This window comes from Podarcis raffonei, chromosome Z, assembly GCF_027172205.1.
Source record: "Podarcis raffonei isolate rPodRaf1 chromosome Z, rPodRaf1.pri, whole genome shotgun sequence".
Lineage (NCBI taxonomy): Eukaryota > Metazoa > Chordata > Lepidosauria > Squamata > Lacertidae > Podarcis > Podarcis raffonei.
This window is the reverse complement of record NC_070621.1, coordinates 4,107,880-4,133,173: the sequence shown is the minus strand read 5'-3', so window position 1 is coordinate 4,133,173 and position 25,294 is coordinate 4,107,880. Positions and strand designations below refer to the sequence as shown.

The following is a 25,294-nucleotide window of genomic DNA, read 5'->3' as shown; positions in this document are numbered from 1 at the left end:
TTGTGTTCTTAATGTCCTATTTTTCTATTGTTAAACTGAATAAAATATTATTTTTTAAAAAAAGAAAAAGAAAAAAGAAAACACTTTGGCATAGACCTTCTGCTATAGTTGGAGACACAGGCCGTGTGTGCAATGATAAGCAAGGTGCTTATTCCACCAGCTGCTGTTTTCTCAGGCATTGCTTTCAGGGCACAGGGACTAGGAACTTGTCCTTCGTTGCTGTTTAAAAGAAAGCCAAGATTCTCATTATTGACAAATTACAAAACTCTGCAATTTGCATGGAATTTCAAGGCACACACTGTCAACATATAAACCTGCCCAATGGCAGCAATCATAGTAAGAGAAGATAGATTAAGGCCACATTCATACTGTACATTTAAAGTGCTACGAAACCACTTTAAACAAACACAGCTTCCTTTGAGATGCAGTTTGTTAAGCGTGGTGAAAGTTTATAAGTGTGAAAGTTTATAAGGGATACCCTGTTCCCTTCCCAGGGTGGCTTAAACAATCAATCCCTCTTCACAGGAAACACTGGGGATTGTAGGTCTGTGAGAGGGATAGACAATTTCATAGCATGCCAGTGCCGGGCAGGGCCAGAAAAAAAGGGGGGGAGTAGACAATGAATGTGCTTTTTGCCTTTGTGCAATAGGCTAGTTTCTACACACATGTGCAGATTGCCCTCTATCCTCCGTCCAGGCAACCAAGAGGCGTGATCAGAGTTCAAAGACACATTCCAGCCAGGCAAAAGCACTCATGAAGGTCCGAAAGCAAGGCTGGTAATGGGTGCAGCCAGTGAACACACAGAGAGGCCAGGAGGGTCAGATTTGGCTCCTGGGTCTGAGGCTTCTCATTCCTGTGGCAAATCATTAACCAGCACATGCAAACTGGGACCCAGAAATATCTTCGTTGCAGGAAACCGATCCAGCTTATAGCGACCTGCATTGCACGGTTTGCATTATTCTGTGGTTGCATTCTTGACACAGGGAACAGCAAGCGGGCTCCAAGTGCAGTGCTTTGCTGCTTCATTTCCTTTCCCTGGACTGTGCATCACCAGTATGTAGGATCTTTTTCAAAAAGTGGGGGTGCAGGAGGCAACAGCTGAGAACCAGCTGGCTAACAGCAAAGCAGGCCAGACTTTCCTGACCCTCCAGCTGCAGGGAGCACAGGGCCGTTGTTTGTTTACCTCGGAATCTGAGCAGTTTCTCGGGATTTCCTGTCCTAGCAGCTTCAGGGAACTCACAAAAGCAGCACTGAGCCTCAGCACACGTCCTTAGACAGAGTCTTTTGAAACTCCTGCTTGTTTAGGCTCTGCAAGACACACAGGCAGTCCAGGGAAGAGAAAGAGTCAGCCAGAGTAGCAAAGGAAGCCCACGCGGCTTTTGGGAGCCGAGGCCAACTGCATGAAATCAGGATAAGGGCAGGAGGATTCAGAGCCATGTTCCAGCTGCTGAGTTTTCTGTCGTTTCCAGATTCTTTAGAGGGTCACAGGTTTTGCCCAGATGTCAGGCTCCTGCTAGTGCTAAAACCTCCCACACAAGCAAGGCACAAATCAGAGAGAAATCCATAGCAGTGGGAGAGAAGGTGGGGCTTGTGGAGAATGCATCCCTCTTTCCTTGGACTAAAAACTGCCAGATGTTTTCATTTACAAGGTTGTTTATCTGTGATGTGTTATGCAGTGGTTAGGATGTTGGACTAGGATCTGGGAGACCTGGGTTCAAATCCTCCCCTTGCACTTGGCCATGAAATTCACTGGCTGACCTTGGACCAGTCAGTCCTTCACAGTTCAAGGCCCTACCTCACAGGGGTGTTGTGAGGATAAAACAGAGAAAGGAAAGAACCTTGTACACCACTTTGAATTCCTTGAGGGAAAGGTGGGGTATAAATGTAAAAAGAAACCCAAACATATTAGATTAAAGTCTGCTTAACTACAATAACAAGTGTCCCCCCCTTTTTTGTAACGTACACAATATCCTTTTCTGTTTTGTTTTCTACATAGGTACTATTTCTTGTTTCTTCTTCTTTGTGTCTTATCTTACTCTGTGCACTTGTAATTTTGTACTTTTAAATTTTTCAATGAAGAATATACAGTGGTGCCCTGCAAGACGAATGCCTTGCTAAACGAAAAACCCGCAAGACGAAAGGGTTTTCCGATTTTTAGCGGCGGGGGCAGTGAATGTTTGCCCCGCGCAAGGGGCGCTCTGCTTAAGAGCGCCCCTCGTGCGGGGCAGCAGGCTGCTATGGGGAAGTCCTGCAGGGCTCCCCAAGCTGCGAATGTCTGCCCCGCGCGAGGGGCGCTCTGCTTAAGAGCGCCCCTTGTGCGGGGCAGCAGGCTGCTATCCGCAGCTTGGAGAGCCCTTCGGGGAAGTCCTGCAGGGCTCCCCAAGCTGCGACTGTCTGCCCCACGCGAGGGGCACTCTGAAGCAGAGCACCCCTCGTGCGGGGCAGCAGGCTGCTATGGGGAAGTCCTGCAGGGCTCCCCAAGCTGCGAAAGTCTGCCCCGCGCGAGGGGCGCTCTGCTTCAGAGCACCCCTCACGCCGGGCAGCAGGCTGCTATCCTCAGCCTAGGCAGCCCTGGGGAACTCTTCTGAAGGCTGGCGGCGGGAGAAGGGCTTTTCTTCCCCCCGCCAGCCTTCAGAAGGCTGTTCTGAAGGCTGGCGGTGGGGAGAAAAGTCCTTCTCCCCCCGCCAGCCTTCAGAAGAGGTCCGGGGACAGACTGTCCCCGGACCTGGTCTGAAGGCGGTCTCCATAGGAACGCATTAATTGATTTTCAATGCATTCCTATGGGAAACCGTGCTTCGCAAGACGAAAAACTCGCAAGAAGAAAAAACTTGCAAAACGAATTAATTTCGTCTTGCGAGGCACCACTGTAAAATAAAAAAGAAACCCAACCCGATTCCAAATCACTCAAATTAGGGGCAGGCAGGGAAAACAATGCAAAATTCACACATATTTCAGCTTTCTGTATTATTCTGATTCTTTGATTCATATGCAGTATTTATGGTGTGTGCTCTGCTACCCATAGCAGAAGCGACTTCCACTCCATTCAGTAATAAACTGTATACAGGATTAGAGGAAGCTGCAGCCATAGGCCCACATACCTGGAAGAAGCAAGCCCCTCTGAGCTACACGAGGGGTTCAATTCTGAGTAGATGCAGACAGGACTCTGCAGGAGGATCATGACCAAGCGCATGCAGTGTGTGGGACACGTGCAAAGGTGCAGTGGGTGGAGAAATCCTCCTTAGCAAGATGAGGCCCCACACAGAAGGAAGACTGAGCGAAAAGCCTGCTTTCACAACTAGGGGCAAGTAGACAAGTGGTGAGAAAAGCAGTGGAGGTGGGCAAGTGGAAAGGGGGAGGTTGCTTCCTGGATGCAGAACAAAGCAGGGGTGTTCTCAATATAAGATATTCATTGAAGTTTAACAATTACAGAAAAAAGAAAAACAGGCAAAAATAATGAAAAAAAAGATTACAATACTTCAAAAATAAAGAAAAATACAACACTAAGGCGAAAAAAGAAAAAAAAAACCAAAAACAATACAACTAAACAATAACATTTAAAAAACATTAACATCCAGTATTTTCATATCATTATCTTTCATTTACTTATTTCCTTGACTTCCTCACGCCTCCCTTTTTGTATTCTATTTCATAATTGTTCCAGCAAGTCCTTTCCCTCTTTCTCAAATTTTGTTCCTTAATTTATCTTAACGCAACTTAACCTTACATTTTACACTTTAACCCATTAACAGTCCATTTTTACTTAATTCTTTGTAACCTTTCTGATAAGACCATGTAAATCCATTCCAGCATCTTTCTAACATTCATTAATTTTACAGTGTTTTTTAAAATACACTTTAAATTTTTTCCAATCTTCTTCCATCGACTCTTCTCCCTGGTCTCGGATTCTGCCAGTTATTTCCGCCAATTCCATGTAGTCCATCAGTTTCATCTGCCATTCTTCCCTGGTGGGTAGATCTTGCGTCTTCCAGTACTTTGCAATAAGTATTCTTGCTGCTGTTGTGGCATACATAAAAAACGTTCTGTCTTTCTTTGACACCAATTGGCCAACCATGCCCAGGAGAAAGGCCTCTGGTTTCTTCAGGAAGGTATATTTAAATACTTTCTTCATTTCATTATAAAACATCTCCCAGAATGCCTTAATCTTTGGGCATGTCCACCAAAGGTGAAAGAAAGTACCTTCTGTCTCCTTACATTTCCAGCATTTATTATCAGGCAAATGGTAAATTTTTGCAAGCTTGACTGGTTTTATGTACCACCTATAGATCATTTTCATTAAATTCTCTTTTAAGGCATTACAAGCCGTAAATTTCATACCAGTGGTCCATAACTGTTCCCAGTCAGCCATCATAATATTATGTCCAACATCTTGTGCCCATTTAATCATAGCAGATTTCACCATTTCATCTTGAGTATTCCATTTCAACAGCAAGTTATACATTCTTGACAGATTCTTAACTTTAGAGTCTAGCAGTTCTGTTTCCAATTTTGATTTTTCCACTTGGAAGCCTATTTTTTTATCCAAATTATATGCCTCCATTATTTGATAGTAATGGAGCCAATCTCGCACTTTATTTTTTAATTTTTCAAAGCTCTGCAATTTTAGTCTGTCTCCCTCCTGTTCCAAAATTTCCCAATATTTTGGCCATTTAGCCTCCATATTGAGTTTTTTCTGAGCCTTCACTTCCATTGGTGACAGCCACCTTGGGGTTTTATTTTCAAGCAGATCCTTGTATCTTATCCAAACATTAAACAGTGCTTTTCTAACAATATGGCTTTTGAACGCTTTATGTGCTTTAACCTTATCATACCACAAATATGCATGCCATCCAAATACATTATTGAAACCTTCCAAATCCAACACATCAGTGTTTTCAAGAAGCAGCCAATCTTTCAGCCAACAAAAAGCGGCTGATTCATAATAAAGTTTTAAGTCTGGCTGCGCAAATCCACCTCTTTCTTTTGCATCTGTTAATATCTTAAATTTTATACGAGGCTTCTTGCCCTGCCAGGCAAATCTAGAGATATCTCTCTGCCACTTCTTAAAACAATCCATTTTATCCACAATTTGCAATGTTTGAAACAAAAACAACATTCTTGGCAATACATTCATTTTTATCACAGCAATTCGGCCTAAAAGCGATAACTTCAAATTTGACCATATTTCTAAATCCTTTTTCACTTCAGTCCAACATTTTTCATAATTATCCTTAAATAAATTCACATTCTTAGCAGTCATATTTACCCCTAAATATTTCACTTTCTTAACCAGTGTCAATCCTGTCTCCTTCTGAAACTTATCTCTCTCAATCTCAGTTAGATTTTTCTCCAAAACTTTTGTTTTCATCTTATTCAACTTAAAACCTGCTACCTGACCGCATTCTTGAATCAATTATAATACTCTTTTAGTACTTGATTCTGGCTCCTGTAAAGTCAATACCAAATCATCAGCAAATGCTTTCAATTTGTACTGTTTGGCTCCTACTTGTATACCTTTTACCATTTGGTCCCTTCTAATCATATTTAACAAAACTTCCAGGACCGATATAAAAAGCAATGGAGAGATTGGGCAGCCTTGTCATGTTCCTTTCTCAAATTCTTCCATCACTACATTGTTTACAATTAACTTAGCCTTTTGTTCTAAATAAATTGCACCTATACCGTTTCCAAAACCTTGACCAACCCCCCATCCCCAATAGATTCTTCTTCATGAAACTCCAGGAAATATTGTCAAAGGCTTTCTCTGCGTCCACAAAAATCAAAACTGCTTTAGTATTAATCTTCACTTGTAGCTTTTCTAAAATATTGATTATATTCCTCGTATTGTCAGACAAATGTCTACCCGCGATAAAACCCGCTTGATCTTTATGAATTTCTTCTGCTAGCACCTTTTTTAATCTTTTGGCCAAAATGTCTGCAAAGATTTTGTAATCCACATTGAGCAGTGATATGGGGCGGTAGTTCTTAAGCTGCGTCTTTTCAGTCTCTGTTTTCGGTATAAGTGTAATGTATGCTTCCTTCCACGACTCTGGCGCCCTTTCACGGGTAATTACTTTTAAGTCCAATTGTCCACAGGAAAAAGTCAGCGCTCTCTGGCGACGGCTGCGCAGCTTCTCTCCGCAAAAGTAGCAGTCAATTCGCAGCACCGCGCCACTCACCCCACTTCGCTCTGGAGCCCCCAGATGGGGTTCCCCGCGAGTAGGGGAGGCGCTCTTGGTGCCCTGCCGAATCCCACGTTCCCAGGCTTTCTCCACCTGGGATTTCTAGAGGGTCCCCACCTTCGCCGCGGCGGGAGACCCGATTCTCGCGGAGCAAGTTCCTCCGATCAAGGGAACTCCGCCATTCGCCAATGGCGCTGACCCAAAGCAGGGGTGTTCTGAGTGTGCCCCAGCTCCCACCAGTTTTGCCAGGGGGCTCCTTGCCCTCCAACTTGGGGGGGCGCTGTTCTGGAGTTGCCCCATCTTCCCTTTCAGAATAGGGGACCCTGCCCTTGGGTGGTGTGGCAACGTAGCTCTCCCCACCAACCAGCCCAATGCAGCAGCTCCGGAGCCTGAACATAAGAGGAGTCCTGCTGGATCAGGCCAATGGCCCATCTAGTCCAGCATCCTGTTTCTACAGTGGCCAGCCAGATGCCTCTATTGGGGAGCCTGCAAGCTGGACGTGAGTGCAGCAGGAACAACAACAAAAAAAAACCTTCCCCTGTGGTTTCCAATAACTGGTATTCTGTAGGGGTGCAAATCTGATTGGTTCTTATGAACACTGCGTAAAAAGTTCTTTTGTGAATAAATGACCTGGGCCAAGGGGTAGAGGGAGGATTATTATTCCCACTGCCTCCCAGAGTCTTGCTGGTCCAGCTTCATGTGTATTTTATTAATCAGAGTCCAATCCTTCCTTGCTTTTGGAATACTACAGTTTTAAGGAATATTGCTACCTCCGTGTTGGCAGAGCATGGCCATCCTGTCTAGTAACCGTCAATAGCCTTCTGCTCTGTGAAATGGTCTAATCCAAAGCACTCCAGGTTGCTGAACATTGCTGCTTCCTGTGGGAGTTCCACAGCTTGACATGTGTTCTGCATGAAGAAGTGCTTTCTTCTATCGTCCCTGAATCTTCCAACATTCGGATTCATTGGGTGTCCATGACTTGCAATGCTTTGAGAGAGTGAGAAAAGCGTTTCTGTCGGTTTTCTCCAGGTCGTGCATAATTCTATAAACTTCTATCCTTGTCTCCTCTTACTTGTCTTTTCTATAAACTAAAAAATCCTGACTGCTGCAGGCTCTCTTCATAGTTGAGTTGCTCCATCCCCTTGATATTTGGGTTAGGGTGAGGCCTTTGCCAAACTTTTGGGGGAGGCACTGCTTCCTCAAATGTGCCATCCCAGGTAACTACCCACTTTGCTCCCCCCCCATAAATATGGAGGGAGAAAGAGCCTCACAGGACACAGACATGGCCAGAGAAACAAACAAGAGGCCTGGCTTGCTGCTTTTTAAGAAAGATCTGCAGAAATGAGCAACTGAAGATGTAGAGCTCAATACAAAGACTTACACATCAGTGCATTTCAAGCAGCTGTTCAATGAGTAGCAACCAGTTTCAAAGAATGACAACCCTCACCAGGATAATTATACTTTGCTGCCTTAATCTAAACAGCAACGATGGCAGAACTGAAGAGTCTTGGCAAGAATGAATACTTTGGACTTCAGCAAACTGGCGCCCAATGTCTCAGCAAAATTGGTGGCTCCAGAAAGACAGTTCTTGATTTATTTATTATTTTAAGGGATGGAACCTTTCCAGTTAGCTCCATGACACGTCGAGGACACGCACAAATACAAAGAATCCAAACAAACGGCAAGTTACATACACACATCTCTGCATACAGGCCTGCAGGAGACCACCTACCCAGTGATGAAGGTGAGCCTGCTTGCAAGGTGCTCATTTATTTATTTTGGTCATGCAGTAAAAGTATTTATATACTACCCACTCATAAGGTATCAAGGCAGTGTACAGTAATATAAAAACATTTACTGGGCACTGCCTGGTAAGCAAGGCAGAGAGCTTAACAGCTCCTTCCATGCTCAAAAAGAGCTTTCAAGCTCTCCACCTGGTGTGCATTTAATGTGCACAGTTTCAACCGGTCTGTTTTCAACCGTGCAAGTTTGCAAGTTAATTGTGCATAAAATGCCATCATGCTGTAGAAGAGTTGCAGGGCGGGGGGTGGGGGGGCGAGGAGCAATCGCTTGTGGGAAAGGCTTCCTGCAGCCAACAGCCCTGCAGCATACGGCTCTGCCCAAGCGGTTCCACATCTGCTGCACAGCTGTTTCCCAGGCCTTACTTACCAGCCAGATGTTATAGCTCATCCCGAGAGGCCGGGCGGAAGGAGTGGCCTGAAGTGCCTACGCTGCCATGGGTGTCTTTCAGTGTCTTTTGCGAGCCGCTCCAGCCCGTCTTGCGTGAGTCATCGTCCCAGATGGTGGAGGTCTCCGTGTCGCTCATCCACTCGGCATCGCCGGTGTAGTGGGTTGGGTAGGCGAGGTGGGGGCGCACAGAGAAAGCTCGCAGGTCCCGGTTGCTGAAATGCTTTTTGTATTCCTCACTGAGAGAGAGGGAGGAGAAGAAAGCATCAGCCTATTCTTCTGACCAGTGATTCTCAAAGGCTGCTCTGCATTATGACATCTGAACTCCAAGCCAATTCAGCCACTTGGCACTCTTGTGGCATCTGAAAACCTTGCAAATGTGTTAAAGGTAGCCAACATGGTGCCCTCATCGGGCGTTGGTGGACTCCAACTTTCATCGTCTTTGACAACTGGCTATGTTAGCTGTGGGGAGTTGGAGTCCAGCAACAACTGTAAAATGTATTACAACTTACCTGGTATAAGTACACCATTACTTCCTAACACTGAAAATAAATGTATTTTCAATTAGTTTCCAGAAATTTGTTTTCTCTCTTCTGTATTTGTTAATAATTTGGAAATTCAATGAAAACTTTTTTTAAAAAGTCATTAACCACTACCACTACCTTGTGGCTACCCAGTGTTGGCTAACCTAGCATAAACATTTATTGACTAAGAGTCCATCAGGTGCATGAAACTCAGTCCTAAACTGGGGTGGGTGGGGAGAGAAGTGAAATCAAAGGGAGCCAAAATGCAGACCACACTCACATCCCCATTAGCAAAGGAAGTGTTATTGACTACCCAGCAATATTTTTTGTGTGTGTGTGTGTGTGTGTGAGTGAGAGAGAGAGAGAGAGAGAGAAAGAAAGAAAGAAAGAAAGAAAGAAAGAAAGAGAAAGAGATTGATTTTGCATTATGCAAACACAGAGCCGAAAAAGGCCAGGTGAAATTCTGGTTTGGAGCGAGAGTCTGGCACAGATGGAAAGTCTGAAAACACAGCCAGGAATCCTGGCTCAGCCTCAGCCGGCTGCCTGTAAATCACATTCCCGAAGTGTCTTGAGCAGAGGCCAGTGTAGCCCGTGAGAAGCCATGCAGCAAGCAAGACACAAAAGCTTCTCCTATCGACCCCACTTTCTCTTTGGGGCACAGCGTGGCTGCTCCATCCCACGTGCCAGCATTGCTTACTATGGTGACCCAGTGATGGACTCCAGATTTGGGGGGGGGGGAGGGCTGAACAAGACCTGCCTCTGTTGCCCATTTGCTTGCTCTCTCCCACTGGGCCTAATGTGCATCAGCGCACAGAGGAAGCGGGCAAGGCAAGTGGAGGCCAATGCTCCTCCTTGCTCAACTGAGAGGGAAGGCGAACATGTGGCAACTGCAAGGCTGAACAGGGCAGAAGGAGAGGAGGGCTCTGAAGGTCAACAGTGGGGCCCCTTACCACAGCGTGGGCCTTAATCTGTGCCTGTCAAAGCCAATCACTGCCTACTGACACAGTAGGGTAGTCCAGGAAAATAGCCCCTCTGTCAAAACAGGGATACGGAGCCTGAAGCCCTCCAGATGTTGTTGGATTCTCAGCATCAGCTAGGACTGATGGGAGTTGGAGTCCAACAACATCTAGAGGGCCAAGGGTTCCCCTTGTTGTGGTACAGGCATTGACAGACAAGATACTAAGCTTTTCCTATATGCAACAACTGCAGCAAGAATTTTATTAGCACAGAAGTGGAAACAAGAGGAATTATCGACAAAGGAAGAATGGCAACTGAAGTTAATGGAGTATGCGGAACTGGCCAAAATGACAGGAAGAATCAGAGAACAGCGGGGCCAGAAGTTCATCAAGGACTGGACTAAATTTGTAAATTATTTGAAAGACAATTGTAGTCAATCAAACACATTGGTAGGATGGCAAGAAACTTTGTCAGGAAAGGTATAAAAATCACTGCAGAGAGGAATAAGAAAACACGATGCTTTGATGTTTATGATTTGAAAGCAATGGTTAAGTAGTGAAAATGCAGAAATTTGAAATGAAAGATAGAAAATCACAAGGAAGGTTTGAAGGAAGTCATGGTCCTAAAAAGCCAAAATGTATAATATAAGAGGAGAGATTGTAATGGAAAGCATTACAGTGGTACCTCTGGTTGCGAAAGGGATCCATTCCGGAGGCCCGTTCGCAACATGAGCAGAACGCAACCCGTGTCTGCGCATCTGCGGGTCATGATTCACCACTTCTGCGCATGCGCATGACTTCATTCTGAGCATCTGTGCATGCACAAGTGACAAAACCCGGAAGTATTTTTCGCCCTATAGGACGCACTTTTCCCCCTCCAAAAATGAAGGGGAAATCTGGGTGCGTCCTATGGGGCGAATGCAGGCTTTCGCTGAAGCTTGGAGAGCGAGAGGGGTCGGTGCGCACCGACCCCTCTCGCTCTCCAGGCTTCAGGAAGACATCAGCAGCCTAGGCAGCCCTGCGGGAGTTCCCGCAGGGCTGTCTAGGCTGCGGATAGTAGCCTGCTTCCTGGAGCGCCGGGCGCGCTGAAAGCAGAGCGCCCGGTGCTTCGGGTACACATCCGCAGCCTAGGCGGCCCTGTGGGAGGTCCCCGCAGGGCTCCCCACGCTACGGATAGCAGCCCGCCCTGAAGCAGAGCGCCCCACGCGCCGGACAGACATCCGCAGCGTGGGGAGCCCTGCAGGAGTTCCCCGCAGGGCTGCCCACGCTGCGGATAGCAGCCTGCCACCTGGCCCGCGGGGCACCCTGAAGCAGAGTGCCCCTCGCGCCGGGCAGACATTGGCCAGCCCCACAAGCTCGGGGGACAGCAGGGAGGCGCAGCGCCGCCATCCCGCTGTTCCTCGACCTGGTTCATCATTCCTGCCATTTCCTCACCAACAGGGGAGGCAACTTTCACATACCCCTCCCCCAACAGCAACACCCCCCCCATGCTAACCCCCACTGTTTGGGAGGGCACCCCAAGCATCAAGGGAAGATGTTTTGTGAGGGACATGAAGACCCGGTGGAAAACTGCCTCTTCTATGCCCCGACTTCTGCCCTAGAGCATCAGGAGGACCAAGGCTTCTCCATCCCAGTCCCAAGGCATGGCAACCAGCCACATTTCCCTGGCTCCTATTATGCTTCCAGCAAACTGAGCGAATGGCCGTTCAAGAAACCTCAACACCCTCTCCTCCTCCTCCTGGGGGCTTGCTGACTATTCTTTTCCACAGACTTCTGCAGGGAGTCTGGAGGGAATGAAGTCATAGGAACAGATGTTTTCCCTTAACTGATGCCGGAGCAGTGAAGGCAGGGATTGGTGAAGGGCGGGGAGAGAGGCGCTTTTCTTCTTTTCTTTGCTTACAAGGCATGTTCCTGCCCAATTTATTCTGGAGGCCTTATCTGTGTGTGTCAGCCTTGACGTTTCTGAGCACAATTCAAAGTGTTGGTATTGACCTTTAAAGCCCTAAACGGCCTCGGTCCAGTATACCCGAAGAAGCGTCTCCACCCCCATTGCTCAGGACACTGAGGTCCAGCGCAGAGGGCCTTCTGGCGGTTCCCTCACTGCGAGAAGCCAAGTTACAGGGAACCAGGCAGAGGGCCTTCTCGGTAGTGGCACCCGCCCTGTGGAACACCCTCGCACCAGATGTCAAAGAGATAAACAACTACCTGACATTTAGAAAACATCTGAAGGCAGCCCTGTTCAGGGAAGTTTTTAATGTGTGACATTTTGATGTCTTTTTAATCTTTGTTGGAAGTCGCCCGGAGTGGCTGGGGAAGCCCAATCAGATGGGCGGGGTACAAATATTATTATTATTATTATTATTATTATTATTATTATTATTATTATTATTGGAGATTTAGCCTCCCACCCCTGACTGGTTGGTGCTTGTTTGGTTTTCCCAGACATATACTGCCACGTCATTGGTGCAACAAGAGTACAATAGCTGTGGATTTGTGCTGGACCGTCCACACATCCTTCCCCATCATTAGCTGTTTTGAGATACTTCCTCCTATGTTGCTGCTTTATTGCCCTCTGGATTACTAAGCTTTTGCACTGCAGCACAACAAAAGGAGTATTTGTGTTAACAGGATTATCAGCAGGGAGCTGCGCGACACGGAAGCAAAGCAAGCATGTCTGCCCTGAAACTTTTGCAGGTGCGAACGGAACTGAAAGTGGGATAGTACATAACTGCCCCAAAAGCACCATGAAAACAAACCACCACAAATTCACAATAAAAATGGGGTCTAGAGGGGCCATGAATGTGTGCCCTGAGCAGTGGGACAGAAAAACCAGCGAGAAGGAGAAATAGAAGGGAACATCCTGTAAAAATGCATGCTTATCTGAATGGTGCCCTGAAGAGAAGCATTACGAACATATAGTAAGTCTTTGAGGCTGGATCAGGCCCATGGCCCATCTAGTCCAGCATCCTGTTCTCACAGTGGTCAACCAGATGCCTGTATGAAACCTGCAAAACCTGAGTACAAGGGCAATTCTCTCCCTTCCTGTGGTTTCAAACAACTGGTATCCACAAGCATTACTCTCTCTGAATGTGGAGGCACAACATAGCCACCATGGCTAGCCATTAACAGCCCTCTCCTCCATCAAATGTTCCACACTGCAACATTTTGTCGCAGGTCCCACTCACACATTAAATCCTACCACAGAATTACCCATACAGACAGGGTGCTTCTTCAGTGCTTCCATGAGAACATCAAGGCAAGGTTGCTGTTCTGTATTACTACATCTGAACTCCAAGCCAATTCAAACAAACCCACAATATTTCAAGCTCCTTACTTGGGGTGCTTGTCATACATGATGGGCAGGAATTCATCCACAGGGAGGATTTTGGAGAGCGGCTGTGCATCAATCAGTTTCTGCGCCCCTCGCCGTGAGATGATGTAAGCTAAAGTCCAGTAGGAATATCCAGGCACCACAAGATTTCGTACATCCTCCACCAGCTCCTCATCCTCAGCGTTCACTTGCTTCCGGCCCAGGTAACTGAAGAAGACAAATCGGCCTTTTTAGTGTTCACCCATTTCCTTCTGCCTACACCAAGAGTGGGGAACCTTTTTGCCCCAGAAAGCCAGATCGTCATCTCCCACCTCCAAAAGCCAACATGAGCCCCTGGGCAGTGCCACCAACCTGTCAAAAGTTGGTCCTGTTAGGATATTGATGTCCCGTTCCACCCTGAGAGGAACAGATATGTGGATTGTTGCATGTCACATGTCTGTTTACATTCCAGCACAGCTTGCTGGGAACTTTTGTATATTGCTTTTGCCTATGCTGTTTGCTTGGACACGAAGGGAAGCAGACATGTTTTCCTTTGTCTACTGCTGAATAAAATGATGTAAATATGCTTACATATGCCTCTGTCCGCCTCTTCCGTTGCAAAGAATTCTTATCTCTGCTGGCTTGCGTGCTTAAGCTTTGAAGGCTTTTGAGGCTTGAGTCTCAGTTTTTGATGCTGTTCTGAGAACCGGAGTTTGCCCGGCTGCTGGCCAGTGGCTGGAGCCAGCTGGGGGCCTGCCAAATGCCCCCGTCTCCCCAGCCGCATCCCAACAGGCCCATGGGGACGGAGAAAGATAGTAACTGAGCAGAACTGAGGAGACCTGGCAGGCCAAACCTGGCTGGTGGGCTGGAAGGTTCCCCACCCCTAAATTAACAGACCGACCTCAGGGAGCTGCTGCTAATCAAAGCACAGTGTTCCAAGCTGGACAGATCCCTGATCTGTCCCAGTATAAGGTGGCACCATTTGAGGGTGGTGGGGAGGATCCACAGCCCAGTGGCAGCACACTTGCTTTGCATGCAGACAACCACAAATCCCCAGGTTAGAGGAGGGGCCCTTATCCATGTGCAACTTACCCAGCCTGCCCCACCTCCCACACCATATGACCCTGGTTTCCACAGCTCCTCTTCTCCCAGACACATCTCCCCTCCCTCAATATAAACAACAACAACAACAACAAGCCTTCCACAGATTAAAAACAGTTAAAACAATTTAAAACAGTAAAAACAACTGTAGCTGCAGCACTGTCTCAGCTTTGTGCTGCAGCCAGAAGATGCAGATTGGCTACAGGTGCAGAGGGCTGGCTTGTGACCTAGCGCAGAATGCTGCAGCCCGATTGCTGACAGGAGTGAGGCCTTGCCATCTCATAGGCCGGTGATTTGTTACTGCACCAAGTTCAAGTGTTTCTTTTAATATATAAAGCCCTTTGCAACTTGGGACCAGTTAACCTACAAGATCACCTTACACCAAATGTGCACACTCCATCACTTCAATCATTGGAACTGCTACTACTTTACAGGTGCCACATAATACCTGTTCAGCATTTGTAAGAACTCAGTCAGTGTGACAGCGCCTGCACTTTGGAATTCCCTGCCTATTGGGATCAAGCCTTCGCTGTGCTCTTTTCGGCACCTGCTAAAAACATTCTTGTTTAGACAAGCCTACCCAGGTGCTTGGAAAGTTGAGGTGATTTTAATCAGTTTTAGTATTTTAACTCTTGCATGTTTTGAAGCAGTGTTGTGGTCTTTTTCTAGATTTTTTTCTTTTGCCGGTGGCGCTGTGGGTTAAACCACAGAGCCTAGGACTTGCCGATCAGAAGGTCGGCGGTTCGAATCCCCGCGACGGGGTGAGCTCCCGTTGCTCAGTCCCTGCTCCTGCCAACCTAGCAGTTCAAAAGCACGTCAAAGTGCAAGTAGATAAATAGGTACCACTCCGGCGGGAAGGTAAACGGCATTTCTGTGTGCTGCTCTGGTTCGCCAGAAGTGGCTTAGTCATGCTGGCCACATCACCCGGAAGCTGTACGCCGGCTCCCTCAGCCAATAAAGCAAGATGAGCGCTGCAACCCCAGAGTCATCTGCAACTGGACCTAACAGTCAGGGGTCCCTTTACCTTTACCTTAAACCACTTTGAGGTGCTTTATGCTCAAGCAGTGCATAATTTTTATGAAATAAACAAACGTGAATACAGGAAATAGCTTTCTAATGATTCAGACTATTGGCGCATTTGGCTCAACATTGTCTCAGGTGATTCTGCAGTATTTCAGGCAGAGTCAGGCTCTCTTTCCCAGCCCTACCTGGAGTTGCCTAGGATTGAGCCAGAGACTTTTGCATGCAAAGCACAGACTCTTAACAACTGATTCATTGTCCTCCACCTAAAACTAAATATTCCAGCCCTCACAGTTCTGAATAAAGGGATGAACCAAACAGGAACACAGGAAGTTGCCTTATGGTGAGTCAGGCCATACGTCAACCGAGCTCAATATTGCCTACACTGACTGGCAGCAGCTCACCAGGATTTCCACCAGGAGACTTTTCCAGACCTTCCTGGAGAAACCTTCTGCATGCAAAGCAGGTGTACAGTGGTGCCCCGCAAGACAAACGCCTCGCAAGATGGAAAACCCGCTAGACGAAAGGGTTTTCCGTTTTGGAGGCGCTTCGCAAAACGAATTTCCCTATGGGTTGCTTCGCAAGACAAAAAAATCTTGCGAGTCCCCGCGGGTTTTTTCCACTCCCCCCCCCCTTTTCCTAAGCCGCTAAGCCGCCCATCAGCTGTTCCGCTGACAAGCCGCTTAACAGCTGATCGCTGAAAGCCGCTAGACCGCTGTAGCGCTAATCCGCTAAGCTGTCAATGGGGTTGCTTTGCAAGACGAAAAAATCGCTAGACAAAGAGAATCGCGGAACGGATTCTTTTCGTCTTGCGAGGCACCACTGTACTGCCACTGAGCTATAGTTATTTTGGCATTCCAAAGTGCAGCCAAACAACTAGGGCTGTTTTGCAGCTGAGGACCTCGCCCAGCCCCACCAGCTAACCCAACATACATCAGGTCCCAATCCAGCTGTGCTTGCTCCAGTTCATCCATCAGCCGCAAAATCCGCTTCTTGAAATATGCCTCAAACCGCACATCATCTTCCAGCACCACAGACTTCTCCAGACCCCGTTCAACAATCTAAAGGGGGGGAGAAAAAACAGCGCTAGAGAGTATGCGTGAAAGAGACCTTAAAGTTCCATCGCAGAGCTCACCCAGGACTGCAGCAAGCAAAGGGACACCAGCATCTTTACCAAGGGAACTTGCTGTGTATGCTGTAACAGCACAGCACAGAGATGGAAAAGCTGTTGCTCTTTAGATGTCTTGAGATCTACAGCTCCCATTAGCTGTGGGGCTGATGAGAGTCCAACAACATCTAGATAGCCACAGGTTCCGCATCCCTGGTGTAGACCTTGTTGAGAAATCCAAAAGACCTTTTTGGGGAAAGTGCAGGGCAGAGAGCAAATTTTATCATATGCTCACAGGCTTGGATTAATTAGGAGGATTGGAGCCAGGATCAAGGAATAACATCATCTCCTGATAATCAGAACACGGGAAGTCACCCAAAATTGTTTAATTTGGAACTGGATAATTGGCTCTTTTAATTGTATTGTGATTTGATATTGTATTACTGTGGCTTATATGGGATTGTTATTAACGAAAAAGTAATAATAAGTTATTTAACAAAAGAACTGCTTTGGAACATTGGGAAAGAGTGACTCCTGCGCTACTGCAGCTTAGACAAGATGACTGCCAGGGCCACTTCCTACTCTTCAGCTCTATGATTCCAAGTGCAAAAGTGAGAGGGCAATTAATTCCTGATGCATGCGTCAATCTGGGAGGTGGGGGTCAAGTCAACCAGTGTCAGGATTTGCAAGGATTGGGCTCCCCCAGCCTCCCGACACTTCTCCACCCACTCTCTGCTACACTGTACAACGTCGAGCAACAGCCAGAAACGCCTCTCCTACTCTTCAGCCTAGCAAACCAGGTGACCTGAGAGACACAGTAGGAGCCTAGCTGGACCTAAATGAAGAATTTGGATTTGATATCCCACTTTATCACTACCCAAAGGAGTCTCAAAGCAGCTGACCGTCTCCTTTCCCTTCCTCCCCCACAACAAACACTCTGTGAGGTGAGTGAGGCTGAGAGACTTCAAAGAAGTGTGACTAGCCCAAGGTCACCCAGCAGCTGCAGGTGGAGGAGCGGGGAAGCGAACCCGGTTCACCAGATTACAAGGCCACCACTCTTAACCACTACACCACACTGGCTCTACCTATATAACCATTGCACAGGGCTTGGCCCCAGATCTTGAGTAGCCAACAAGAGAGAAGCTGATGGGCAGGCTCTGCTTGACCACATCGATGGCCCTTTCCTGCCCTTGACCCTTTCATCCAACCCAGCCCAAGCCCTTACCTCATTCCACACATGATGGTGGCTCAGGAAGCAGCCCACCTCCCCTTTGGTGAGTGTCCTGCCTGAAAAGGGGTCAAAATAACCTGGAAGCAGGTCCACACCCAGTTTCTTGATGTCACTGCTGTTTAGGGCACTGGCAGAGGAGATAACAGAGGTTAGCAAAGCAGCACTCCCAGGAGCGCAGGTCAAGAACCAGGACAGGCAGCATGGAGCGACACAGCCCCGTATAGATATCCCACCCAGACTTGGGTCCCCCAGGTGTTGTTGGGGTGCCAGTTCACACCAGCTGTAGGTGGCATGGAGCCCACATGCTCCTCTCTCCAGCTTTCAGGTGCAATGGGGTTCGGACAACTATACAGCAAGTAGCTTTATTGCATTTGTTCAGGAGCATTTCTAGTTAAAAGTTCTGAAAGCCGTGTACAAAGAACAGCATAATAAAAACGGAGAAAGCACATTAAAAAGGTATTTAGAGAAGAAGATTGGAAGAAGTTTAAAAAATATCTGAAAAAATATGTTAATATTTAAATCTTAGAATAGCTTTGGAAGTGGATATAGGCTGTAGGCTTAGAAGTAGAAGATAGTGTATTTTAAAATAGTATTATTTGTAAGTGATAAAATGTGAAGATTTTTATGGTAAAAGTAAGCGTGATTTTTTAAAAAAGGGTTAAAAATTATGATATATGTTCTCTTTTGCTTTTTCTCCTTTTTCTCCTTTTCTTTTTTTCTTTTCCCTTTTTGTAATCTATAAAAGTAATAAATATTATTTTAAAAAAAATATGATATATGTAAACTGCTAAAGATGAGGTAAAATGAAAATCAGATAGGGGGGTCTTGGGGAAGCCCACCTAACAATGTTTAGAAAAAATAAGGATAAGACAAGAATCTGTTCGTATTGTTTGTTTTTCTGTTTGTGTTGTTTAGTTGTGTTTAAAATGAATAAAAAAATGGGAGGGGGAGTATTTATATTAAAAAAGAGGAATTCAGCAAAAGCAGGATCCGATCTTATGGGTCAGGGGAAGCCTGGGCACAAAGGTTTATCTTCACAAAGATGACTAAAGCTAGTGATGAAAGAAGCTTCACATATAGCAGAGGGAAAGGCCGGGATATTTAGGAACATGCGGAGAGGGTCCTTCTGGACCACAGGCCCATCTTGTTCAGCATCCTGTTTCCACAGCGCCAAAGCAGATGCCTGCAGGAATTCCACCAGTGAGGCATGCAGGCAATGGCTTCCCCCACCCTGACTACTGCCCTTCACCTAACAACTGATATTCCATGGTACACTGGTTCTGCAAGTTCTGTAAATCCATCACAACTAGTAGGACTTGATAGTTGTTTCCTGAATAGACTTGCTCCTTCAAATCTATCTACAGTGGTACCTCTGGTTGTGAACAGGATCCGTTCCGGAGGCCCGTTCACAACATGAAAAGAGCGCAACCTGAAGTGCCGTATCTGCGCAGGTGCACAGTGCGACTTGGCACTTGCGCGCATGCGCAAAGCACGATTGAGCGCTTCTGCACATGCGTGAGCGGCGAAACCCGGAAGTTGCTGTGGGACGTAACCTGAAAGAACGTAATCTGAAGCAAACGTAACATGAGGTATGACTGTAAATAATAATAATAATGATCATCACCATCATATTTTGGCCTCAATGTGTCCCCCTTTCTCCTATTACATTTGCATTTTTAAAAAGCTATCTAAGCCTTGTGGCAGAGAGGTCCATCAGTTGCAGCAGCCCCATTTCATGCTAAAAACCAAAACAAAGCACCCCAGAAAGAGGCATCAGCCAGTCACCTTCCATCGACAGCGTTAATCACCAAGGGCTCTATCTCCAACTCAAAGAGGGAACTAAGCATGCGCTGCCGACGGTCTGGGCGCCTTGCCAAGTTGATGAGGAAAACCTAAAAGGAAAAGAGAAGGTTCAATTCCTTTTTTCGAGTACTTATATAAACCACTTTTCATCACAAAAGCAAGCTTACAAAGAAAATCAAATGCAATTAACTAATGAATTCAAAGTGGAATATGTAAAACAATGAAGCTCAAAAAAACCCCATAAAATAGGATTCCACTTACTCAAAACGCACAAAATTCATCACATGCAGTCAGGCATACTCTGACTCAGTCACTCACTCACAGCCCTCACAGGTGCTGACAATTTCTCTCTTACACACACACACACACACACACACAGAGAGAGAGAGAGAGAGAGAGAGGGAGGGAGAGAGAGAGAGAGAGAGAGAGAGAGAGAGAGAGAGAGAGAGAGAGACTTGCTTACCTCGTCAAACCCAATTTTGGTTGGATGCTTCGGTGGGAGGTAGACATGGCTGGAGGGGAACATTGGGGTACCATCCACTGCAAGACAGATGTAAAGATTGGAGAGGAGGCTACGTTGCTGCTCAGGTTTTTAACCCGTAGAGTGGTACCTCGGTTTAAGAACAGTCCTGTTTACGAATGATTCGGTTTACGAACTCTGCAAAACCGGAAGTAGCATCCTGGTTTGAGAACTTTATCTCAGTCTAAGAATGGAATCCGAACGGTAGAAGGGCACCAGCTGCGGGAGGCCTCATTAGGGAAAGCACACCTCAGTTTAAGAATGGTTTTGGTTTAAGAACGGACTTCTGGAACGGATTAAGTTCGTAAACCGAGGTACCACTGTACTGTACTTACCAGCAAGTGAGTTCCATAAACAGCTTGCTGTAATTTTGCTGGTGTATTCTGCCAATATCTCCAAACCAGCTCCCAAAACTTTCTCCCTCTTTTAATTGCTTATAATAGGGCTTCCATTGTGTTGTTGTTGTTGTTAATTATTAGCATTATTAATTATAAGTAGTAGGAAATGGAGAGGGAGAAACGGTTCCAGGTTTGGATTTTTTGCATCAAGCAGGAGACAGACAAAATGGCCTACAAGGCTCTCTCCAGCTCTTTGGTTCTAATTTCCCTTGAGCTTGAGAAGGTTAAGTTATTAATATTATTATTAATTAAATTTGTGTACCATCCTATACCCACAGATCTCATGGCAGTTCACAACATAAAATCACAATATAAAAAACACATAATACATAATAAGAGCAAAAACAAAGACAACCCAGTAATCCCCCCTTCCACAACACATTTAAAATGACATCAGATGTCAATCAGCCAAAGGCCTGGTAGAAGAGTAAGGTTTTTACCTGGTGCCTAAAGGTGTATAATGAAGGCACCAAGTGAGCCTCGTTGGGGAGAGCATTTCAGAAATGGGGAGCCACTGCAGAAAAGTCCCGTTCTCTGGGACGCAAGTAAAGCCGTTATGCGAGGATTTTTAATACAACAGAATTCCATAAAAAGGAAGAGACATAATGAGAAGAAGGATAAGATTCTGGAAAAGATAAAAGAAGGAAAAAAAAATTGAGATCTAAACCAAAGTCACATGAAATTTTGAGAGAAATTAAGTTCTATCAGAGACAATATATGGAATTGATGAACCAAGAGATAGAATGGAAAATAAAACAAATGAGACAAAGGACATTTGAATTGGCTGATAAATGTGGGAAACTTCTGGCATGGCAATTGAAGAAGAGACAAAAACAGAATACGGTTACAAATCTAGAAGTGGAAGGAAAGAACATTCATAAACCAAATGAGATTAGAAATTGTTTTCAGAGTTATTTCAGGAGACTTTATGCACAAGGGCCGGTGAATGAAAAAGAAATAGAAGAATTTCTTAAAAAATACGGATTACAAAAAATTTCTGAACAAAGTAAAGTGACTTTGAACCAGAAGATAACTGACCAAGAAATTGAGGGAGCCATTCAAAGTATGCAATTGGGAAAATCTCCAGGACCTGATGGACTAACCTCCAGATACTACAAAAGCTTTGAAAGAATGGCTTATACAACCGTTGAAGGAGGTTTGTAATGAAATTTTAGAGGGGAAGAAGGCACCTGAATCGTGGAAAGAGGCTTATATCACACTAATACCAAAGTCAGAGACTGAGAAGAACCAGGTTAAGAACTACCGCCCTATATCACTACTTAATGTGGATTACAAAATTTTTGCAGACATTTTAGCAAAAAGATTGAAAAGAGTTTTGGTGGGGGAGATTCATAAAGACCAAGCGGGCTTTCTTCCAGGAAGACATTTGTCAGACAATGTGAGAAACATAATAGACATTATGGAGTTATTGGAAGTTAATATTAATACTAAGGCAGTATTAATATTTGTAGATGCGGAGAAAGCCTTTGACAATATTTCTTGGAGTTTTATGAAAAAGAATCTCCAAGGGATGGGGGTAGGCCAAGGTTTTGAGAATGGTATAAGTGCGATTTATTCTGAACAAAAAGCAAAACTGATTGTAAATAATGTGGTTACAGAAGAATTTGCTATTGAAAAAGGGACACGACAGGGATGCCCAATTTCCCCACTGCTTTTTATATCTGTCCTGGAGGTTTTATTAAACATGATCAGAGGGGACCAGCTGGTTAAAGGGATTCAGGTCGGAGCCAAACAGTACAAACTGAGAGCATTTGCAGATGATTTAGTTTTAACTTTACAAGAGCCAGACACTAGTACGAGAAGAGTCTTAGAGTTAATACAAGTATTTGGTCAAGTAGCAGGTTTTAAGCTGAACAAACAGAAAATGAAAGTATTGGATAAAAATTTAACAGTTGAAGAAAGAGAGAAATTCCAGAGTGATACTGGTTTAATGGTAGCAAAGAAGGTGAAATACCTGGGGATAAATTTGACATCTAAAAATGTGAATCTATTTAAAGATAACTATGAGAAATGTTGGGCAGAAGTGAAAAAAGATTTAGAAATATGGTCAAATTTGAGACTTTCCTTGTTAGGCCGAATTGCTGTTATCAAGATGAATGTTTTGCCGAGAATGTTATTTCTGTTTCAAACATTGCAGATTGTGGATAAAATGGATTGTTTCAAGAGGTGGCAAAAAGATATATCTAGATTTGTCTGGCAGGGCAAAAAGCCCAGAATAAAATTTAAGATACTAACTGATACAAAAGAAAGAGGGGGGTTTGCCCTGCCGGACTTAAAACTGTACTATGAATCAGCGGCTTTTTGCTGGCTGAAAAATTGGCTGCTTCTTGAAAATACAGATATTTTGGATTTGGAAGGGTTCAATAACAGATTTGGCTGGCATGCATATATATGGTATGACAAGGTTAAAATCCACCAAGGTTTCAAAAACCATATTGTTAGAAAAGCCCTATACAATGTTTGGATTCGGTACAAAGATCTGTTGGAAAATAAAACCCCCAGGTGGTTGTCACCGATGGAAGCTAAGGAAGTGAAAAAATTAAATATGGAATCCAAATGGCCGAAATATTGGGAAATTATAGAGTATGAGGAGGGAAAAGTTAAATTGCAGAGTTATGAGAAATTGAAGTCTAAAGTAAGAGACTGGCTTCATTATTACCAGATAAATGAAGTTTTTAAACAGGACAGGAAAATTGGCTTTCAGGTGGAGAGGTCGAAATTAGAAACAGAGCTTTTGGAACCCAGTACTAAGAATTTGTCAAGAATGTATAACTTGCTGTTGAAATGGAACACACAGGACGAGATGGTTAAATCAGTTATGATTAAATGGGCACAAGACATTGGACATGACATTATGTTTGCTGACTGGGAACAGTTATGGACCACCAGTATAAAGTTTACGGCATGTAATGCCTTAAGAGAGAATATTATGAAAATGATTTATAGGTGGTACATGACCCCAGTCAAGCTTGCAAAAATTTATCATTTGCCCAATAATAAATGCTGGAAATGTAATGAAACTGAAGGTACTTTCTATCACCTTTGGTGGACGTGCCCAAAGATTAAGGCTTTCTGGGAAATGATTTATAATGAAATGAAAAAGGTGCTTAAATGCACTTTCGTGAAGAAACCAGAGGCCTTCCTCCTGGGCATGGTAGGCCAATTGGTGCCAAAGAAAGACAGGACGTTTTTTATGTATGCGACAACAGCAGCAAGAGTACTTTTAGCAAAGTATTGGAAGACACAAGAACTACCCACCCTGGAAGAATGGCAGACGAAGGTGATTGATTATATGGGACTGGCTGAGATGACCGGCAGAATCCGCGACCAAGGGAAAGAGACGGTGGAGGAAGATTGGAAGAAATTTAAAGTTTATTTTAAGAACTGTTGTAAAATTAATGAATGCTAAAATGTCTTGAGTAATGCAAAATAGAATTGCAGCGATAAACAACTGGATATGAGAAAAAGGATTTAAAGGAAGTGTTATAAGTAATTGAAATTACGGGTTGCTGGAAAGATTTAAAACAGGGATGCAGAAAAAGGAGGTATGGGGAAGTCGCTGAAAGAAGGTTTAAGGAAAAGAAGGTTAAGAAATTATACGTGTCTATATGTTTGTGTGTTTATGTATTGTTTTGTATTGTCTTTTAATATGTGTTGAAAAATTAATAAAAAATTTATAAAAAAGAAGAAAAGTCCCGTTCTCATGTTGCCCCCTCTGAACCGCTCATGGAGGAAGAACATGATGAAGGGTTTCAGACGATGATCTCAGGGGTAGGGTCATATGGAGATAAGTGGTCTTTGGTGTATTGTGGTTCTGAGCCATTTAAGGCTTTATAGGTCAAAACCAGCACTTTGAATTGGACCAGAATTGGCATAATATGCTCAAACCTATCTTTCTCAGGTAAACCAGAGAAAGATAGGGGGCCATATCCAACCAAATTCTACTCAGAGCAGACCTACTAAAATTAATGGGCACAACTTATGGTGCTTCCAGACAACCTGCTTACTGAGCATTCATCCCCATTTGTTTGCAGGGAGGTTAGACGCTGTTGCACCAAAGCAAATGCGATCCCTCACTTTCCTTACCACCAAAAAGTCTGATCTTTTGGGGAAGCAGGTTTGCAGCACACGCCCTACCAATGGAATTTGATTTTGCAGCCTGAATTTGCCAGCACGTGGAAGGAAGCTTATATTACGCTTATACCGAAAATTGAGTCTGAAAAGACACAACTTAAGAACTACCGCCCCATATCCCTGCTTAATGTGGATTACAAAATATTTGCTGATATTTTGGCTAAAAGATTTAAAAAAGTATTAGTGGAAGAGATACATAAAGACCAAGCCGGCTTTCTCCCAGGTAGACACTTGTCTGACAACACGAGGAATATAATTAACATTTTGGAGAAGTTGCAAGTGAACATCAATACTAAAGCAGTTTTAATTTTCATAGATGCGGAGAAAGCCTTTTATAATATTTCTTGAAATTTTATGAAGAAAAATCTCCAGGGGATGGGGGTGGGTCAAGGGTTTGAAAATGGTATAAGTGCAATCTACTCAGAACAAAAGGCTAAACTAATAGTTAACAACGTGGTGACTGAGGAATTCAAGATAGAGAAAGGTACACGACAAGGCTGCCCAATTTCCCCATTGCTTTTTATTTCGGTCCTGGAGGTTTTGCTAAATATGATTAGAAGGGACCGTCTGATTAAAGGTATACAGGTCGGAGCCAAACAATACAAACTGATAGCTTTTGCAGATGACTTAGTACTGACGTTACAGGAGCCAGAATCTAGTACTAAAAGAGTATTAGAATTGATTCAAGAATTTGGTCATGTGGCAGGATTTAAGTTGAACAAGTTAAAAACTAAAGTTCTTGAGAAAAACTGAACACCGTTTGAGAAAGAGAGGTTTCAGAAGGAGACAGGCTTAACATTGG

General features: G+C 44.7%; 1 protein-coding gene across 1 annotated transcript in view; it reads right to left on the bottom strand.

Annotated features, from left to right (window-relative positions):
- Positions 1-25,294, bottom strand: part of CERCAM (cerebral endothelial cell adhesion molecule) — a 42,940-nt gene that overhangs the window by 4,303 nt on the left and 13,343 nt on the right. The window contains exons 7-12 of the mRNA XM_053373593.1: positions 19,883-19,959; positions 19,402-19,508; positions 17,611-17,743; positions 16,211-16,338; positions 13,181-13,384; positions 8,349-8,605 (exon numbers count right to left, since the gene is read on the bottom strand). Coding sequence (XP_053229568.1) covers positions 8,359-8,605; positions 13,181-13,384; positions 16,211-16,338; positions 17,611-17,743; positions 19,402-19,508; positions 19,883-19,959 — 896 coding nt within the window. The 3' untranslated portion in view covers positions 8,349-8,358. The remainder of the gene's footprint in view (positions 1-8,348; positions 8,606-13,180; positions 13,385-16,210; positions 16,339-17,610; positions 17,744-19,401; positions 19,509-19,882; positions 19,960-25,294) is intronic.